Consider the following 21,941-nt stretch of genomic DNA (forward strand, 5'->3'; position numbering starts at 1 on the left):
AAGGAAGAAGGATTTAGCAAAGATTTCATCACTATTTCTGATTATCTTTAGCTTGCTGAAGCGGAACTTCATGGACATATTATCCTGGTTTTCCGTACGTGATAAACAGATTTTCATATCAACTAACACGAGCAAAATAATGTATTCCAGTCACCTTCTTCTGCGTGTATCATCGTTATGATTTTAGCCAAGTTTTAAGAGATATCGCGCGGATATAGTTATGAGATCGATGTTGTTTTTAAAAGCGTAGTTCATCCGACTGTTTGTTTTTTTAAAGCCTCATTTACATATTTGATTGATGGATGGGTTGCGAAAGATTCAGTTACTAATCAGGGAATATTTAGAGAATATTGACCGGCAATAGAGTATTTTGATTGGTTGATTTTAGTTATTGGTCCTCTGACGCCCGAGTCGTGTAATAAGACGAGAGTAGTAGGGACCTTTAGCAGTGACGACTAGAACGTGAACGTGACCGACCGGAAGTTGGGAAAACGAACTTCGATGCTACCACGCATGCCCAATCGAGCACGAGTCGTCGTCCACATCTCGTTCAGGACGCCATTTGCCGCCATTCGCCGTCTTGACGAGAACGTGAGTATGTTCTATTTGTTTTCTAAATTCTACTTACCTATCTAAGGGATTTCTTCAATCTAAAGGGTCGGTTAGGGAATAAAAACAGTGCCGAAAGTAATTTGATAGAACCGTGATGGAAAAAAACTTTTTTTCTTTCGAGCTGCAGATTGAGCTTTACAGTTTACAGCGGAGAAAGCAATGGTGGATGATGATAAAAGTGCTGCAGGGTATATACGTAGCCTTATAAATGCTTTTCTAAATATAAATCGCGGATATTTCGTTATAGTTTTGTAATTTATAACAGCTGGCATTTTTAAGAAGATTTCTGGGCTTTGAAAAATATCCCAACCGCTCGGATCGACTGTGTATGTGAACTTAGCTTAGCTCTGAATCACTTGACGTTGATTACAACACTGAAAAAAAGTTAAATTGTTTTAGTGGATAATTTTTGCATTTTGAAATTAGCAGTAAAGGACTCGTCCACGTAACCGATGTGCTAAAGTATTTATGTTTCCCGCCGTGGACGACGGTCCCGTCCCAGGCCTAAATCGGTCATATACGTCCTCGTCCACGTTCTCGTCGTCAGTGCTAAAGGTCCCCAGTATCACACGGAAGAGGAACGAGTCTGCCAGGTCCCTCAGCTGTCAAATGTAACACACGTACACGTGAAGTGTAGTTAGACTCAATTAGATAAGGCAAACGCAATGATGAACGTCATGTTGACTGTGTTTTCTCTCAGCTTTCTTTCGATATTATTCTTGGGTGAGACGGAGGTCCTTACGAATAAGATTTACACCAACGTCTGGGCTGTGAAAGTTCTTGGTAGTCAGCAAGAAGTGAAGGAGTTAGCTCAAAAACACGGGTTTTCCTTCTACAGACATGTAAGTCCCACAATCAAATGTTTTGTGTTGCTGATACTCGAGCATAGTATGTAAGCTACCTCAGTTGCTACAAATATTTCCATCAAGACCTAAGTTGATTAATTGTCTTAAAGTTACCCTGTAACCGTAATTTTAAATGGCGTGGTAAACGGGAACGGTCTTTTCGTCGAGAAGTCTTTTCGTCCAAGTCTTTTCGTCCAAAAGTTTTTTCGTCCAAGTCTTTTCGTTAGTCTGTTCGTTTACTTGTTAAGTCTGTTCTTAAACGTTGTCTATCTGCCTCCTATGTTGATGATTGTAAATTGCATTTGTCCTTTTCACCTGCCGAATTACCCACGTCCATCCTCGCCTTAAACGAAGATCTTACGAGAATATCTCAGTGGTGCTGTAAAAACTCTCTTTTGATTAATCCGGACAAAACTAAGGTTCTAGCTGTTGGATTACCACAACTTTTAAAGAAACTGTCATCATTCAGTATAACACTTTTTGACAAGGAAATAACACCTGTGCCTGTCGTTAAGGACTTGGGTGTTCTTCTCGACACACACCTCAGTTATAACCAACATATCACTGAGATTGCCTCTAAATGCCTTTTTAAATTGTACCAAATTAACAGAATCAAGCACCTCCTGGATAGGAAAACACTTCTGTTAGTAATAACTTCATTTGTCTTTAGTAAACTCCAATATTGTTCAACTGTCTGGAGTAATACCAGCAGCAGCAATATTGACAAGTTACAAAAAGTCCAAAACTTTGCTGGGCGAATTATTCTGGGACTAAGTAAGTATGACCATATTTCGGATGGGTTGCGATCGTTGAAATGGCTTCCTATTAGAGAGAAACTCATTCTAAATGACGCTACTATGATGCACAAATGTATTAACAAGCTTGTTCCAGACTATCTTGCTGATATGTTTAAATCACGTTCTCAAGTCCATAATAGACAAACTCGATCATCTGGTGCTTTGGATATACCTTTATGTCGCCTGTCAACAGGGCAGCGCTCCTTTGCTTTCAGAGGAGCCAAACTCTGGAACTCCTTGAATGATAACATTAAGTCCTTAAAATGCCCCAGGAATTTTAGACGTCATCTTGCAAATGTTTTATTAAGTTGATATATTATATAATATAGATCAATTATATATTATTATATATATATTGATATATATTTTGTAATTATAATATTATTGTATTTACATTCTCAATTAATTTATATATTTGTATTTTTTTTTATTCTATTGAGCTGAAAAGCCCACTTAGGGAGCATCAATAAGTGTATGTATGTATGTAAGTCTTTTCTCGAAGCAAGTAAATAACTTTTAGAAGGCTAGATAAGGCAATATAAAGAACTTGTTGCGAGCCGCCGCCATTTTGGTTCTGAGAGCTTTAGTCACGTAGTGATGTTACACTTCATTGCCTTTTACGCTCAATAGACGCTTAAGAACAAGCCAAATATTCCCATTTCTTTCGCGTGAAATAATTAAGCGGCAAGCAAGTCTTTATTTTTGCCACTATATAATAAAATATATTGCGTTACAACTTCATTCATTCATTCTCTGTGTATTTATCGTTAAATTCATGACGTTGAATTCGTAAACGAAGATTGGTGAGCCAAAAGCGCAACGGCTTGCACTGATAATTTCTTTATATAGCCTATGATAATATAATAGTTATTTATTTGTTTCGCGGAAAGACTTAACAATTAAACGTACAGACTTGGATGAAAATACTTTTGGACGTGAAGACTTGGACGTAAAGACTTTTGGACGAAAAGACTCCTGGACGAAAAGACTTGGACGAAAAGACTGGACACCTCCCCAGCAACCATAAATTTCACACAATTTTCCTGGGAATGGGAGTTTCAGGTCTTTGTTTAGAATTGACAGGTAGAATTGTTAAAAAATCATGTTGGTTTTCTACTGTCGAACCTGTATGAAGAGGGTCCCTTATGCCTGTTGCGTGAGGTATGATTGGGCTATATTTTTCTCGTGAGTCGTGATTATACATTAGAGAGCTTAAGCATCAGACGTTTTTGATGTCACGGACGTCAGAATACCGGGGGAGACTGGATCGACAACGGCGTTTTAGGCGTGAAATTTTTTACTTAAGCTGGACACCTGCGTCACCACGAACGTGACAGCTGATCACAGTTGTCACGTTTTTGGTCATTGTTTACAAAGGAAATGTAGCCGTAATTTGCAGCATGCCGTATTTAAAGGATGTGAGAAAATCACTTTTAATCGTTCATGACCAAGGACTGGTGTCAGATGAGGAACTGTTGCTATTACTGAAAGAGAATTCGTCAAAAAACCCTGAGTTTTCGTATGAAAAATACACGAGGTTTAGTATCGAGAGAATCGAGGAACCTGAGTGCAAGTCCGAGTTTAGAGTTGAAAAAAAGGACCTTCCACTGCTGGCTGATGCGCTTCGACTACCGGACACCTTCCAATGTAATCAGAGAACCACTGCCGACGAGTTAGAGGGGCTATGTATTTTGCTCAGGCGAATGTCGTTTCCTTGCCGATATAGCGACATGCTCGCACGATTCGGCCGACCGGTTCCTGAACTTAGCATGATATCAAATACGGTGATGAATTATATTTACGATATACATGGTCACAAACTGTGTCAGTGGAATCATGATCTACTGAATCCACGTGACTTCAACACCTACACGGATGCTATATCGAATAAAGGGGCTGCACTACAAAACGTAACGATCTTGCACTGATCCTTTTGTCATTGAATCCTTGAATAACGGATCTTGTAATCCACTTAGCGCCTCTGCGATCGACAGCCATATTTGCGCTCGGTTGCTCGTTTTCTTCTTTGCTTTAAACGGATTCTGCACTCTGACTTCTTTCATTAGTGCTACGTCGTGCTGTTCAGACCATTCCATAGGCCCACTACATAAAAGAAAAAAGATAGAAGCGAGTGTTACTGTAGGTAGTAGCTGTATAAAATAGTCGATCACATTTCAGCACTAAAAATAAAAAGCTTAATGGCGGGGAAATTAATGCACTTTCTTGAACGTGAAATACGGCAACGACATAAACCTCTCGACAAAAAGAAAACAACTAATAACAAAAACAAACACATGGCAAGATAACTTGCTATTATATAAGTATTTTTCCTGTTCTGGAAAAAAACCTCTGCTCGTAGGATAACTAAAAGAATGGCGACAAACAAAAAAGAATTCACGATCAAACAAAACCAAGTAACAGAACCTGCAGAAACTTGTGCCAAACACGAAGTTAGGCACATTTTGTCCCATTTTTAAAAGTTATTGTTTAAGTGCAGATAAAAAACTACTTTCTTATGAAACCTACAATGTACTTACGGGTTTGATTTGACGATTGAAAATGAAGACATGGTGTCAGTCTTGTACTGAGACAGTCCTGAAACAAAGCAAAACAACACGCACGGCAAACATCCCACTTTCACGTCTGCAACCTCACGTCAAAAACGTCTGCACATGCGTACTGATTGCGAAGCTCATATTTAAACTTCCGGTTGACGTCCGTGAATCAAAAACGTCCGATGCTTAAGCTCTCTATTGTTTTAATTCGTGAAACGTGATCGAAGATAACCACATATTTTCATGCTTGCGTGAATGTTTTTTTTTATATATATATATTTAAATGTTACATGAGAAGTAAAGCCTAGTTCGCATATGATGGCAAATGATTGCAGGTGATCGCAGGCGATCATCAGGGCGCAAAATTAACTTTTTTTTCCGTTAGCCACTTGGCTCCTAAATATTTTAAAGTGGTAGCCAATTCCAAAAAGTTGGTGGCCATTATGACACGCACACGCACAAAAATGCTGTCAAATGCGATAAAAAATGAGCCCACTAAATTCACACGAGCTACAAAGAGGACACTAGAATGGACCATATACAACCAGAAAGGTTACCTAAATCCAAGATGGCATCTAGTGACGATAGATTTACGTTCAACCCATCGTGCATGAACTGCATTTTGGAATTAAAATGAGCTTGACGAGGAACTTTGCTGCAGATTTATCTTTACAAATCTTCAACAATCACTAGATCTCTAGGTAAGGTGTGATTAGAAATTCATAGTCTCCAATTTGGTGAGTAATTTTCCAGATTTGGTCGCCAAAGTGAAAAATTTAGTTGCATTGGCGCCTGTATTAGGCGCAATTTTATGCCCTGATCATCTGTGGTTGTATGTGAACAGCTCTGCGATCGCGATCGCAGGGGATCACAGGAATAGAACCATCGTGCATCACAGGAATAGAACCATGTTCTATTCCTGTGACCGGTTGTGATCGTCTGCGATCAAGTGCGATCATATGTGAACAAAGTTCTGCGATCATGTGATTGAAATGCATCCAATAATGCTATGCAAGCAGCATGATACCATGACAATCAGTTGTTTATCAATTTTCACATGTGCGTGCGTTTTGACAAGATGGAAGTTGAAATTAACACAGAACAGCTCATGGAAGAAATTAGAAAATACGATCATAGTTTTAGCAAAGAATTCTCTTTTTCTTAAGACTTTCTGCACCAAGAAGTGAGGTTTCTTCTTTGGTCTGGCAGCAATTCTCCTTTATATTTAAGTAAAAACAACAGAAGCAGAAAGTTAACACCTATAAAAGTTCAGCGTCCTTTAAATTTGCGTTTATGTTGGTTGACTGGAGTTACATTGCATTGCGGTTGAATGGTAAACCATGGACTCTATTGTCACAGATCACTGCGATTAGCTGCGATCCTATGTGAACAGGTGATTCGCGATCTTTGGTTGAGTGGTTTCAGCGATTGTGCAATCGTCTGCGATTAGATGTGAACCAGGGTTAAGAGCTGAATTAAACGTGATTTGCAAACCATTTTGTTCTGCCTGATTAATTTTTGGCTATGTTATTGTTTTGAAAGTGTAAGTATTATTATCGAAGGGATGTTGTTAGGTTTTGGGCAGGGTTTTGACAGAAGGTGGACTTAGATGTAAATCAATGAAAGTCGTAAAACAGACCATAACTGGGTTTTAAATGAGTAGGTAAGACACTATATCATTTTTTGTTGCATAAGACTGGTTAAGATCAGAATAAGTAAAAATATTGATTCAATATGATCCTCTTGTAGTTCACATGAATGTGAAAGAGTTTTGGATATAATTCAAGTTTACAAAGGGTATAGGAGACCCTCTATTGAGCGGCATCATGTTACGTGGTCGCTGCATTAAGTGGTAGCTTGTTGTAGTCCCAAAAATTTTCCCCACAATTACAGAGCTGTAATTTTCAATGCTATTGAGCAGTCACCTCTATCAAGCAGTCCTTTTAACATCTTGACTGAGTCTTGACAGCCTGATTGTAATGTTTTCTACTTGTATTGGATGGTCACCTATAGCAGAGTCACTCAGATAAAACTAAGAAAAAATCTCTTATTTAATAAGTAAAATATATTCCATGTTATTATATTTTTGTTATCTTTTTTCAGCTTTTTCATAATTATTTTATTTTAAAAAGACCTGATTTACACGAACAATCCCACAAGACTCAGTTGTCATTGGAAATTGACAGAAAGCTGAATTCGGAGTCAAAGGTAAGATGCAACCTGCTGTTGATAGTTAAAGAACTTTGGGCAGCTTTATAGTGATATCATGTAGTCAGCGTTGTGAAGATCTTTTGTATTTAAATTGTTTTGAAGAAAGAAATTTTCTGCCAGCCCTTTTTGTTCTGAATAAGCCTCTAAACATTGATCCCTGATTGCATAACTGGTATTGATCTTCAGCAGGGGATGAAATAAACGTTTTTTTCAAGGAGCCATTTAGCTGCTAATTTTTCCAAAGTGGTTGCCAAAGCCAAAAAGTTAGGAGCCATTATAGTTTCAAAACCAAATAAGGGATAGTTCAAAAAATGCACTGAGACACTAATGTCAAATTGAAAGGTTTTCTTAGGTTTGCAAAAGGAACATTTCGTTTCACAATATACAACATAATGTCTGGAACATTGGCCATCTTGGTTGCATTCACTGGCGCAATTTCATGCCCTGTTACGGAAAATGTGGTACTGGTCCTGTACATAATCTTAGAGCCCATACAGTCAGTCAAGTCTCTGACTTGTTTTTGCTTTACACACTTTTGATTCATTTGTTAAATGTAAAGTAAAATTTTCAACTCTTTATTTTTCCTAAACTAGTCAATTGAAGTCTTGAGTACCAATTTTTATTAATATACTAAATGACACTTAAAAAAACAAATGAACTATGAATTTAGCTACAACTTATAACTTATAATCTATTTTCAGGTTGAGTGGTTTATGCAACAAAAAGAGCAAAGATATCAACTTTTTTCAGACCCCCTGCGTGAAAGTCAGTGGTATATTGTAAGTTGCTAATTTGTTACCTTAAACCCTTCTGTTTAAGAAAAACTGAGAACATTTTATCCAGGTTGAATCTGGAATTATAACTGCATGCAGCTCCTTGCCAAACGGATAGATAGGCTACAGATATGTTCTTCAAGTCTGCAGCATATCTGTGAAATATCTGCATGACCTATCTGCAGCATATCTGTAACATAAGGGAATTTGGCCCCAAATTTCCAACTGTGACAGATATGTCACAGATTCCATGTTAAATGCCCCAGAGAGGATTCATAGGTGTGTGTGGGTATCTAGAACAGATAAGGAGCAATCAAGGCCAACCTCACAAATGTCACAAGGACAGTTGTTAGGTAAAGGCTGAAAGGAGGTATCGAAGGTTGGAAATCAACAAAAGATTGACAACTTCTGTGGACAAAAGAAGATTGGATGCATTTTCAACCTACCTTCAGCAAGCCACATGGATGGTATGGATGATAAATCCCATATGACAGATCCCCAAGATCATTTTAAAGGAGCAGGTGCGCTAGTCACTGATGAGGTTCTCTCAACTGTTAGGGCAAAGATAGCAAACATCCTGAACTCCAGACCATTCACTTGCACTTAGCAGTGACACCCCCCGCCCCCCCCCATAAGATGAGCAGCTGCTGAACTCCAGTCATTTGTTACATCAACATCCCTGCACAGACTTACCAAAAAGAATATTTGACTAAGATGACATTAGCTGACAGTAGATGTCACTCACATGGGCTCGACACTAACTTTTCAACTTACTGGCCAAGTGGCTCTTGAAATCTTAGATGGTACGACAATTTCAGTTTGTTTACTAGCCAAACTGGCAAGTGGAAATCGAAAACCACTGGCCAAAACCGAATTTCTACTTGTCTGTGGCTAGTGGGCCACTGTTAGTGTTGAGCCCTGGATGTGCTTGAAGGCAAACCCAGTATTTGGCAGAATTGTTCTGACTCAGAAGCACTGTAGAGTACCTGCCAACATTGTTATAGACAGGGAGAAATGGAACACTCCGAGAAGAAATTTACTAACCTAAAGACTCGTAGGTCAATTTAGATTCCCAACCCCATTGTCCATTGTAGTCTACCATTGGGAGGTTTATATCTATACGTAGTTATTAAAGTATGATGAGGCTGTGAAGCTGCTCTCTGGAATTTTACCACCAAACAACAGACCAGTGGCCTCCATTTCCCAAACCGCAGGGTAAAAATTTAAAATCAGCGTCTGTAGTTATATACAATTCATGTGAGATGATTCAAATGATCAAACAGGCAACTTCTACAAGATCTGTGTAAGAGGCAGAGGTTGAGGCTTTGTAACAGCTTTTATTCGGCAATCAAAACTACGGCTAGCAGCACATGCTTCGAAGACAAAAGACCCGATGTCTCATATGTACAAAGTTCATATACCTTATCATTGTCCGATGTCAGCCCGTGGCTGCATGGCGTGACATTACCTTATGTAATGCAAAAAATGTCCTTTTTTTACTTAATACTTTAAGGCGTTTAAATTAAAATGTGCACGTCACCTCACAAGAATTACAACACTGATGTATAATTAAACATGCCCAGATTTCTTAAAAGTTCAAAATGAAAGTTTGAGAATGAACAATAAATTCAAACTCAGCCCTTTCCCATCAGCTCTTTGAGATGAGTTTACTTTTCTAGTAGCTGATATTCACCAAGTGATCTTCACTAAGTGATTTCCACTGATAAGAGTGATATCATATGAAACTAATTCATTATATAAATGCCAAGAAGTTGAAGTATATTGCAAACTTAAAAGTGCACACAAATACAGTGAAGTTTACCCAAACAGACTTTGGTGTCCCTTCTTTGCTTGGTAAGCCCTCTTTTTCAAGGACAAAGAGTGTAGACATGGGCTTTAACAGGATCGAGTTTCTTTCTTGTAAACACAAATCTCACATTCAAATCTAATGAAAGTTTTGTCAAACGAAAGGTTAGATGTTGAAGTTTATTTATCTTTTATCTTTTTTCTGTGGGCATCATGCGGTGGGAACATCGCTGACTACTTATTATTCTGATTAATTCTAAGTTTGACCCATTTGCCTCTCAGGGACTCCTAGAGGATGCCAAGTTGCTTTCTGATGAATTTTGCTCCATTTCCACACACTCTTAATTTTGTAACATGAAAACTAAAACAAATGAATGATTTAGAAATATTGAAAACACTGACAGTGAAGGGTCCACCTGTAATGCATGGGGCACTGTGAAATTCTGATGCAAGTAAAGTTTGAATTCCTCATTGTGACAGAGTAATTGCCTAATTGTTGGGGAAATCCAATGTGTTTTGTGAGAAGCATAAACCCATTGGAATGAATCACTAAATAGAGCTTAATCATTTCTTTGTCGTTAATTTTCTGTAGAAAAGTCAATATGAAGCAAACAAACAGAGTACATACAATATCCCTTCTGTGTGGGAAGCTGGTTATACTGGAAAAGGAATTCTGGTGGCAGTAGTTGATGATGGGGTTGATGGCACACATCCTGAGCTATCTGCAAACTATGTCAGTATTGATAAATACAATTTTTGTTTTTTTTTTACTCTGGTTATTTTTTATTTCTTTTAAGCAATCATTTTTGTGTTTCTAGAAATATTATTTTTAATTTAAGAGCAACTCCTAAGACATTGATACAATGATCCCCTTTAACTTTTACTTTTATTCATAATGATTTGGAGTTGTAACAAATGTCAAGGTTACAAAGCTATAAAATATAGCACAATGTCTATCTCGGTTATTCTAAAATGCAATATTTTGTGTGGTGTTGGTTCACTTCAAAATTGGCAGGTTCACATGCATGGTATGCGTGTTTTAACGTCCATGAGCATGCACAACCAGAAAACTTTCCAAAACGTTTCGATATTAGTTAGGCGTAATTTTTTTTATAGTTGCACTATCTAATCCGTCACGATATTTAGCAGCTCATTAAGGGGATTATGAATCACCATTGACATTTTCAATCCCCAGTACCAGATGATAACAAGAAAACATGTACCAGTATCAAGCACTGTTTTACAGATATCAAGTTTAACCCTTCATAACAGTATTATATTTATTTGCATTTGGGAAGGATTAAAGGAAACAGTTATGTTGCCAAAATCCAATGATTTCAATACCTGCTTTCTGATGAGCTTCTCAGAAAAGATCAGACCGTTATGACACTATTAGTTTACTTTGTTACAAATTAATTGCAGGATTCGTCTGCAAGTTTTGATTTTGTGGACAATGATTCTGTGCCTGTACCTTCTGGGAAACATGTTTCAGGGTAAGTGACGATCAGATATATAGTGTATGGTTAAATACCAATAAACGTTTCATATGTGAGATGTATAATATTACTTTTTACTGCAGTCAAACTTAATTACCTAGTAGAATGTGCAACACACTATTTACTGAAAAATTAGTATGAATAACATTTTTTGGTAATGCGACCAAGCATTGGTTCTTCAAGTATCTTTTAGTTAAATTACTGTGCATCAATTAATAGTAATAACATGTATTGTGTGATCCAGGACAAGACAGTTTAGGCTTCCCTCTTAAGAACAAAGTTACATTGTATTTATGAGTTCATTGTAACCATTACAATTTCTCCAAATGTGATTGGGGCATTAGCCGCTTCATTTTTTCAGTTTGCTGTAAGCAGATACCCTGTACTTGGACAGTTAAAGCAGCCAATAATACTAAGTCAATCCACTTGGCTAAATATGCCAACCACATAATTGATCAGATTGCCAAAGCAACAGTCAATTATCGTAAAGAACTGGGTAACTTTCAAAATGGAGGAATTTTTAACCTTAGACAATGTGTTTACCAGAGGTATTTTCTGTAAAATTATGTATAATAAACGAATCAGACTCGTGCCTGGCGGTTGTCTGATTTTGTTAAATGCTAGTATGATCACAGACTCAATTCGACTTCACTTGGCCCTATCACCATTTTAAATTGTTTTTCACTGTATTTTTCTTTTTTACTTACCAACTCTTATGACCAAATCGAATATGAAGATATCATTAAATCTGATTTATTTAGAGTGGATCATTTTGATTACCCACAGTGTTGGTGCCAGGCATGAAATTTTGTTAAATTTGGATAGGATCTGAAAGACTGGTCTGCAAAAAGTTAAACACTCTAATGTAGTCTCTGTATTTTGACAACCTACGTGTACATGTACTATGACAGTGTACGTGTGACTTTTTTCTCGTGTCACCTGTCAGTAAGAAAGTAATCGGGGACGCATGGCCAAAATTGTTTTAATTTGTTGATGTTAAACTTTTTTGTAGCCATGGAAATAAATGTGCTGGTGTGATAGCTGGTGCAGCCGACAATGGTTTATGTGGTGTAGGATTGGCATACAATGCAAAAATTGCAGGTAGTATAGTCCATTTTATGTGTTTGTAGTTAAGATTTGTTTCCTCTTCGAATTGTCTGTGGGTTTTCTATTCAGATCTTTGGGAAGAGGCAGCACAATAAGAAATCCCAAATCAAAGAATTTTATAGAGAGTATAGCTTGTTGCTACATTCCATTGATGTTGATTTTTAGAGAGGCAGTGAACGGCAGTAGATGGTCTAACCTCTGCCTGCTGAGCCTGAATCCATTGTTTTGCCTTGAAAAACATGGGCCACGGACTTTTAAAAGATATTTCTCAGTGTGTGAACCAGGGGCACATCTAAAACTCTAGTGGTCAATCTTATTCATGTCTTACGTTTACTTAGGTATTCGCCTCTTTGACGACTCCGCTGGCCATAGGGCAACTGATGCAATGGAGGCACAGGCTTTAGTACACGAACTAGGAAAGGTTGATATTTACTCCAATAGCTGGGGGCCTGGAGACCCTGGTTGGAGAGTGAAAGGTCCTGGGAGACTGGCCAGTGAAGCTCTAAAACTTGGCATAGAAAAGGTAATCTTGCGCAAAGTTAACATTTATTTGTGACATTAAGATAAGAGACTGCTCTATCACTGGTTATCTCAGTGGTCACGCTTGATTAATAGTTAGTGTAATAATTGTTCGTTAGTTATACCAAGTAGTAGGAGAAAAGTGGCGATGACGATAGTGACACTAGAAATAATAATAGAGCGCTGGACTAGTATCGCAGAGGTCAGTGGTTCGAATCCCGTACAGGCCTGAATTTTTTTCAGGTCTGATTTTCATTACTGCGAAGGATCGTGCACATATACGAATAATGTTGATAATATTAGGAATGATAGTAATGATAATAATGATGGATATAGCATAAATAATGAAAGAAAATGTGATAATAACGATGATAATGATGGCAGTAAATCTTTGAAAAGTTTTTATTTATTGTCTGAGTTCTGTTTGCAGGGTCGCGATGAACGGGGCGCCATATACACATTTTCAACTGGAAACGGTGGCTTACTAGGTGACAGTTGTGCATACAATGGTTATGTTAATAGCATTTACACCATTGCCATTAGCGGTGTAAACAAAGACGGCTCCCGCCCAAGCTACTCAGAACAATGTACGGCAATCATGGCTACCACTTTCAGCTGGGACAGATTTAATCCACAGGGGAAAATCGTGAGTAAAATACATTGAATCCTTTAGATACTTGTCAAATTCATTTACGAGTGCGTAGTATAAACGTGAAGGTTAAGTTATACGAGAGTCCCTGCCACAGAAGGGACTGCTTCTTCTTGTCAACCGACCGTTTGGTCTCAATAGATGTTCGTGAGGTCTATGTTGAAGTCCTAAATGTAACAACATTTGGTCCTAAATGTAATAAAGTCCTAAATGTAATAACGTTTGGTCCTAAATGTAATAAAGTCCTAAATGTAAGAAAGTCCTAAATGCAATAACATTTGGTCCTAAATGTAATAACGTTTGGTCCTAAAAATAATAATGTCCTAAATGTAATAAAGTCCTAAATGTAATAAAGTCCTAAATGTAATAAAGTCCTAAATGTAATAAAGTCCTAAATGTAATAACGTTTGGTCCTAACTGTAATAAAGTCCTAAATGTAATAACATTTGGTCCTAAATGTAATAAAGTCCTAAATGTAATAACGTTTGGTCCTAAATGTAATAATGTTTGGTTCTAAATGTAATAAAGTCCTAAATGTAATAACGTTTGGTCCTAAATGTAATAAGCCTCCAATGCAATCGTTTGACTGCGCTAGTGCATTGTTGTTAGAGTGGACATCTACTTTGAGCTGTTACAGCAAAAAATCCTCTGATCAGTATTCCTGTCACATTGCGGGCTCACCGATATCAATCAGTATCTTTTTACTTGCCAGACGCAAGTCGAGTAGCATTGGCCGCAGACCTTTATTCTGACTGCATCAAATGACAGCATCGTAGTAATGTAAAGGGAACAGTATGGAGAATCTGCATACTGATGTTACTGTGTTAAGGGTTAACTGTGGATTTCCCCGTCTAAGTCCTAGGACTCACTTTGGCTTGAGCGCAGGCGTACGCTATCAATTGATATATTTCAAAATTAAAGAACCTGATTAGAACGACCTTAGTATTCTGACTGGTCATTCTCGGGATTTATTTTCAGCAGATATTGGAGCTTTTCCCTATAAATTCGTGCCACGTGAAATACTGTTCAGGATGCAAGTGACACGTGAATTATTTTAGAATTCGTATGTGAAACGGTATCAGGAACTCCTCCCTCCCCTCCCCCTTTGCCATCCTCTTGAGGACTCAGGGGGATCACACGATTTTCAAGGGAATGGAAGGGGGTCAATTATCACCAACAGAGGAGGGGGGGTTATAAAAAAATTAACTGTCAACGAGGGGGATCATAAGTATATTACAGAGCCTGTAGGGGAATTAGGTAAAAGTTATTGCGACACAACCAAATTTTCCAAGCCCAACCCCACCCCACCTGGCGATGAATAATAGGCGGCTCTCCATGAAATGTTTTCTTTTTCACTCGGGTACTGGCTTATGATTAATATTTCAAAAAATCAATTAAAAGGCTGAGGTTATCGTCTATTCTTCAAAACTCTCCATGTAGAGGTTAGCAATAACAGCGTAAACCAGGCCCCTCTTGGCTGGGCCTTCTTGATGTTCTTAAATCGATTCATTATACTGAAAGTATGTAAATATCAGAACGAAATTGAAAAGGTCGGCGATTTGAGCAGGTGTTAGCGTCGTGCGGTCTGGGAGACTGGGGTCATTCTCCAGTTTCTACAGTGCGGCTTGTACAGCGGTGTCTGTAGAAACGTTAGTAAACAGGAACTTTACGTCGAAAGACACCATGATCTCGTCGTCTAGGATCATCTCACGGCTGATGGTTGAGCTGAATTAGTCACAGTGAAATCCGAGCTGCCTGATTGAGCTAGAGGAGACAATATTTTAGCTAGGTAGGCGGACAGGTCGTATGCGAAGGTGTTAAAGAATGCAAAACCAACCAAAGTGTTGGTATCCATGACTATGTTTGCGCGCCCTTTTGTCCGTTGGGAGAACCATAATGGAATCGCCCTCTTTTAAGTTTTGAGGGCGTCTCGCAATTCCTTCTAAGGAGAGCTTGGAGAAAACAAATGGGGGTTAAGCGACAGATTAGGAAATTATTGGCGACAACTGACAAATGTTTCGTGACCACTTAGGAAAGTTGGGCGACAATTCAGGAGTGTTTGGCGACAATTAAAGAGAGGGTTTGGCAACAACTAAGAAGTGTTTGACGAAGACTAAGGAGAGTTTGGCAAAAGAACTCAGAAATGTCTGGCGACAACTAAGAAGAGCCTGGCGACAACTAAGAAGAGTCTGGTGACAACTAAGAAGAGTCTGGTGACTACTATGAAGAATTTTGCAACAACTAAGGAGTTTGGCAACAACTAAGGAAGGTTTGTCGACACTAACAAATGTTTGGCGGCAACTAAGGAGAGTTCGGCAAGAACTCAGAAATGTCTTGCGACGATTAAGAAATGATTGGCGACAACTAAGATGTGTTCAGCGAGAACTAAGGAGAGTTAGGCAACAATTGAGGAAGGTGTGGCGACGATTACGGAGAATTTGGCAACAACTAAAAGGGGATCTTTAAACACCTAAATCCAAGTAAATTGAATGGCGCGTTCCATCCCCCCTCTTTATATTTTTCTACAAAATTTGCCATTCAAAACACAGAGGAAGAGTTTGGTTTTTTTTATAATTAAAACAGGTATAAAAATGGAAAAGCAAGTGAAATCCAGGCATTGAAAAATTGCACTGGGTAAGCTTTGTTTCCATGTCCCAAAGGGATCGCTTAGCGATCATCCTGCGCGTGAGCACCAAAACTTTGCTCCAAATGACCGTGAGCCGTAATTTCACCGCCACGAAAAAAAGTTTAATCTTAAAATATCCATTTCGTGATTAGAACCCCTAACCAAGTTTATATGCAAAATTTGAGCCAAATCAGTGAACCTGCAAGTTCGACTAGATCCAACCGCTTGTCGCTGATCTTTGATGCCATCACCGATTTTAGACTTTGAAACCGTTTCTCTTCGAGTTTAGTATTCTTTTGCATGTTCTATCTTTGTTTTAGAGGCCTTTGAAGGTGTATTTTGATTAAGAGTGGAGCGGTGAGAAGGAAAAACTGCCTAGACTATTTTAGCGTTTGACCCGACATGGGACACCATTTTGAATCATGCTGATCACATTTTTCTGAGGCAACAATTTCGCGTTTGTCCCAACCCCCCCCCCCCCGATATATGAACCGAATACAAGAGATGGACTTTGAGGATAAAAACCATAGAATAGGAAGGAAGGGAGGGAGGGATGAGTTAGTGCGTTTAATTCACGTTCAATGCATAAATTAATTGTTTAGCTGATCAGAATCAAGCTAGTGAGTAAGAGGGCGAGTTTTGTTTTCACAGATCAAAATGTTGACCATCAATTATTTTCGAGGTATGGTCCAGAAGTTTCATCACTCATACATCAAATCTCGCGCGCTTAGCGATCATCTTGCGCGTGAGCACCAAAACTTTGCGTGTTGGAACCCACAAAAGTCAAGACAGGAGTATTGGTGGGTGAGCCAAAAAAATTGCTTGACGAGACAATTTTTTTCTATCACCCACAGGGTAAATCTGACACCGTAAAAGAACTTAATTCTTAATTAATTAACTGTTTAACTGGACATCTGTTCGGGAATGGTTTTTCCTAGCACATCAGCAACTAGATACTTGGAATAATTCAATTCGGAAATTTGGGACTCTATCACTCTAACCGAATTGCTTTATTCGAGATTTGTTTGCCAATGAGCTTCCTTCAAAAGGTCTCCTCCAAGTGTGACGACCTCTAGGGACACCGTGGAATGTAACAGATGATGCTGTTATACTCGTGATCCCAGTTTCTAATAGTACCACAATCAATGTCCAACTTATTAAAATCACAAGTTAACCACCAAGTGCCTGTCCTACCACAGACTTTGTGATCATACAACCAATCCACGGGATTGCACTGAGTGTGAAAAGCTTGTTTGCACAGGAGGGGGGGGGGGATCTGGTTGCGGAGGGTGGGGGGATCTCTTGCTGCCGAAATAAAGGAACGAATGTGAGGAATTTTACGGAGGATACTAGGACATGTTTTGAGGCTTAAATCACTTTTCGATACTTGTATGATATCGACTCCTTTGCTAATTAAAGAGGCTGTGAGCCACTCAACTCAGAAAATGTATTGTATTGACTCAATCCTTTATTTACCTGTACGAGCGCGCCCTCCATCGCCATGGCTGATAGTGGAATTCAGCCCAACCTTTTGTGAGCGGTAGATTGGGAAGTCATCGCAGAAGTTTTGAGCTTCTTTTCTGAGAAACAGCTTTGTCGACTTGGTCAGCTATGATCCAGTAATTTTGGACGATGGCTTCGTCATCATTTTGCGAAGGAGGAACGCGAGACACCTGCGAGAGTTTTGAAATAATTGTCAAAAAAATTGAAACATGTAATAACAAGAACCAAACACCATTACGTTGGTTGAGAGAAAATTACGCATTTCCGGGGAATGTCGTAACATCCGAATGGAAGCTTTTGAAATAATCCCAACCCTCTTTTTTAGAAGCAGCCTGTCAGCGGGTGAAACTGATGAACTTTTAATTTTATTTGATGTATTCTATTGTATTCTATGACATATGTAACGAACGATCTTATGTTACAGCCTGAGATTGTCCACGATTAGCCCCGGTTACTGCACGTGAGTCAGAGTCGAACCTCAATGTATTAAACAGTCACCCTGTATTAAGCGGTGGGTTGCCAAAGTCCCGAAATGTTTTCAATTTTAACACTATATTTTCACCTATCTTAGGCGGTCACCCCACGATTCCTCGTGGGTGATCGCCCAAGTGAAATGGGCTTGAGAAGAAATTTCAGAGATGATGATGGATAAATCATCTACAACATGCGGCATTTTGAACGCGCCTAACGGCACCGGAAGATGATAACATTCACACGAATAAAATTTCCTGAACTAGCAGACGATAGGATGGCCTTAAGCTTGAGACCTACAGGAAAGAAGACGACGAATTAACACTCGTTCTTGAAGTTATCACTTAAGGTTACTTCCTACCTCCAAAGGCCGAAAAAATCGTTTTTTTTTTGACCTAGTGAAGTTAGACATTTTAACTAACGTTTGTACGAAAGCCGAGAAGGGACTTCAGAATTCAGAGTACAGACTTCATACTTTAGAGTTCAGAGTTCATACTTCATACTTCAGACTTAAAACATGTGACTGGAGAGTTAAGGATTTAAGTCTTCACAGTTCACGAAATCAAACTTCAGACTTCAGAATTTTGTCCTCAGTCTTCCAAAGGTGAAAAAATGTTTTGAATCCGTCAGTGTGCGTCGTCATGTTTCATTGAGTGAAGAGTCCCTGATCCTTACTTGTTTTAATCATTCTGTTAAAGACGTGAGTGAGTGGTGCTTTATTTAACGTTTACTATGTTCTGAAACAGGTTGCTCCATCTTATCTTCCTTCTGAACACGTTATGTCCAGTACAGAGCGTTTTACCTGTCTACACACCTGCTCGTCACGAATGTCTCATTTTTTTCTCGCCTTTCCTTCGCCAGAAATTATATCTTGTGGCAGAGTTGTGGAATACACATAACATTCAGCAACAACAACGACTGGAAGTGGAGGGTGGAAAACCAGACGTCGTGTTTTTACACCCGAAATCTATGGAACACACAACTACTTGGTGAGTGTCAACATCAAAGATGTAAATCTGTGCAAAGACATGTATGCTGAGAGTTGAGTCGACCATAACGAGGATATAGAAGAGTTTGCGAGATTGATCAAACCAGATGATTCTCCAGCCTTGAATGGACACGAGGCTCTTAAATTGTACTCCGAGATTATCAATTCCGTAAACTGGATCACTTAATCTGACAGTTGTGGTTTTCTTTCACCGCATTTTATCAGCTTTCGAACCTCGTCTCGAATTGACTTGTGTGGGAAAAGCAGAGAACAAGTAAAGATAAAGCAACATTTGTATTATTAATATCATGTTATTTGTATGTAGCATAGTTATGCCCCATAACCATGCTATTTCAAGTGCTTTTTCGTTAGAGTGATGTTAAGAATAACTTGTCGTAACTAGAGTTAATGAAGGCTAGCTTGCCACTGTGGTAGAACATAACTGACGTTGTTAGTGTTACTGACGCTGATGCAAATGTTGAATGGTCAGTTAGTCTATGGATATTGTAACTATAAATATCAACGATAGCATCAAAAATGTTAACTGCCAAGGAGGTCCTAAAATCTATGCAAATTATGGAATTACAACCGCCTAGTTTGTCTTCCGACTAGAAACTGTCATATTTTTATGTAAATGGCAACCATCTCGTATCTCTACTTCCAAGTGACTGAAACAGCACAAATCAACAAAAGCCATCTTCTGTGATTCTGAGTATTTTTCCTCAGTTTTCAATCATGTCTTAGTTTTGTTACGAGATCTGTGGCTTTTATCACAAACTACCTATAAGCAGAACACGAAATGTAAGCTATTTTCATTTTTATTTATTTTGATCTCTGCAGGGCTGTTTAAGATTGCAGAATGAGGATCACTCAGTGAGGCTGTTTTACACCCTATCTTAATTCTCTTACTGTGTTTGAGTAGTCATAGCTGAAGCTTGCAATTGATGAGATTCCACACTCGTCAAAACATCTTGTTCAACTATGCCTTCTTCAAGGCAGGCAAAACGAGGAAGGGGAGGGTGGGGAACTTCTGAAGTTCAACATGGCGGTATTCTAAAACCAGATCAGTCAACATCTTGTCTGATCTCAACGCCATGAACTCATGTGCGTCGATGAAATAACACTTAGACTTTCTTAATACTCCTCCTTACTCAAACATATCAGCCCTGGTTGTGCCCTTTAACAGAAATCAACAGAAACATTAACATTGAAATATTGAAAGATTAACAAAACATTCGTCTTGCAGTGACACAATGAAACTTAAACAAGATAGTTTTCTGATAGGCCACAAACAGATCACACATTTTGGTTTTTTAACGCCAAAATGCATTAATTTGGCGTTGAAGTAAATACCAGGACAGTCAACGGACTTAATCGTGGGCTCATAATCGCGGAACTTAAACAACAAATGTGGTTGCACAAAAAAAATGCTAAAATTGCCTTTTATCGTGAGGTAAATAATTTAACCACCGTCGACTTTTTTATTGAGAAAAGAAAGCAAAACATATTCACGACAGGGACAATTTTATGAAGTGGAGCGGGTTATTTGCAAGATAAAGCGTAAACGAGGGGTAGGTTAATTTTCATAGCAGTCAATTTTCATATTTTTACATTTTGCACGATTTTGAAGCTTTCAGAGCCCGTAAAACGGCGGTATTGATCTTAAATAGCTAGGTTACAAAGCTGGTGCTAATGAAGGATGTTTTCACAGGGTAGCGAAGGTTTTCTTGAAATCTGTTTGGCTGAAAGAAGAATGCTTTGTTTGCTTAAAAACTGCCCTTGAATTGATCATCAATCTTCGTAGAGGAGGATACGATGTGCGGACTAAGTAACTTTTTGGTAATTCAAAAAGAAGTGAAAACACAGAGGAATACATAACAAATTTACTTACATCGTCATAAGGAATGAAAAATTAAAGGACTGGTTCCCAAGGAGCGAAGTCTGAAGTCTGAACTGTGAAGTCTGAAGTCTGAAGTCTGAAGTCTGAAGTCCCTTCTCGGCTTTCGTACGTTTGCAACAACAAAAAATTAAAAAATCTCAAAAAGCGTCGGACTTATTTACAAAAACCTATTTTTAAATAAAAGTTAATAAATCGGGAAGGTGTCATAATCTCGTAAACGAGCGAACCCCCCAGGGGAATATTCGGGGCAATTTCATGTCATTTGCATAATTTGTTTACATCGCGCGCATGACAGAAATTCACACCTTGAAGTTATCTGCTCGTGGAAAGCCTTTTCTCCTGGATAAAAAACATAACTCAAAATTAGAGAGGAGTCCTTGGGTAAAGAAAAAGAAAAAACAGGCCCAATGAAGAGAGAAATGGCAGCATTTTGTCAAAAAAAAAAAGAAACAGTCATTGTTCAAAGCGACAAAGGCTCTAGCCTTCGACAAGCTCGGCATCCGCTGAAGATCGGCAGCATTCGATTATCCTTGGGGCAAGCAGCTTAAAATTTAAGAGAACTCGGTGCATCAATGGCCAGAACAACACCTAATAACATTCGCAACAAAAAATAGAAGACTGATTAGAGTTTGTAAATTTCCGCTCGAAAGATCTAAGACGATGTGCTGAAAACAAAATTTCTATTTCTGTTTACGTCCAACCGTTGTTTGCTTCAAAACTTTGTAAGTCTTACATAAGAGAAATAAGCTAGAGAGATATTGTTGTAAGATTTGAGAGCCCAGCTTGAGAAGACGACGGTGTCTAGCTTAAACATGTGGTCACTTGAAAAATTCATGTAACATACCACTTTCCGTAGATTCGAGACCTTTTAAACGACTTGTTAATATTCTGTCCCTTTTCTATTTTTTTCGATACGCTACTGGCTCGTTTGAATTTGGCCCTTCCAAGTTGTCTTCCCTGTCCTCCATCTCACCGCTTTGAGTTGCAATCTCGGATTCAATAGCCACGTGTTCCGGAATATAAATAAACTCCGAGTCATCGGAGAAGAAACTTTCGTCAGAACAACAGCAAATATCGGACATA

At 38.6% G+C, this 21,941-nt stretch overlaps 1 protein-coding gene and 1 long non-coding RNA gene across 3 annotated transcripts; one reads left to right on the forward strand and one right to left on the reverse strand.

The window, feature by feature from the left end:
- The first annotated feature begins 1,203 nt into the window (after window positions 1-1,203).
- Window positions 1,204-21,310, forward strand: LOC111337034 (neuroendocrine convertase 1-like). Of its 2 annotated transcripts, XM_088763536.1 has the most exons (10): window positions 1,204-1,454; window positions 6,913-7,017; window positions 7,722-7,799; window positions 10,192-10,332; window positions 11,022-11,092; window positions 12,108-12,196; window positions 12,541-12,725; window positions 13,152-13,367; window positions 18,832-18,959; window positions 19,799-21,310. In XM_088763536.1, exons 1-10 carry the CDS (start codon window positions 1,278-1,280, stop codon window positions 19,806-19,808), a joined length of 1,200 nt encoding a protein of 399 aa, XP_088619662.1. In that variant the 5' UTR covers window positions 1,204-1,277; the 3' UTR covers window positions 19,809-21,310. The 2 variants fall into 2 exon arrangements, with proteins under 2 accessions (XP_088619662.1, XP_088619667.1); XM_088763541.1 differs by lacking the exons at window positions 18,832-18,959; window positions 19,799-21,310 and adding an exon at window positions 15,403-16,464.
- Window positions 4,035-5,009, reverse strand: LOC148743188 (uncharacterized). The gene is made up of 2 exons (XR_016002586.1): window positions 4,792-5,009; window positions 4,035-4,357 (listed from the first exon to the last, which is right to left on the reverse strand). It is a non-coding gene; the product is annotated as an uncharacterized LOC148743188 (long non-coding RNA).
- Window positions 21,311-21,941: the final 631 nt, after the last annotated feature.

The sequence above is a fragment of the Stylophora pistillata genome, chromosome 1 (assembly GCF_964205215.1).
Source record: "Stylophora pistillata chromosome 1, jaStyPist1.2, whole genome shotgun sequence".
Classification (NCBI taxonomy): Eukaryota; Metazoa; Cnidaria; class Anthozoa; order Scleractinia; family Pocilloporidae; genus Stylophora; species Stylophora pistillata.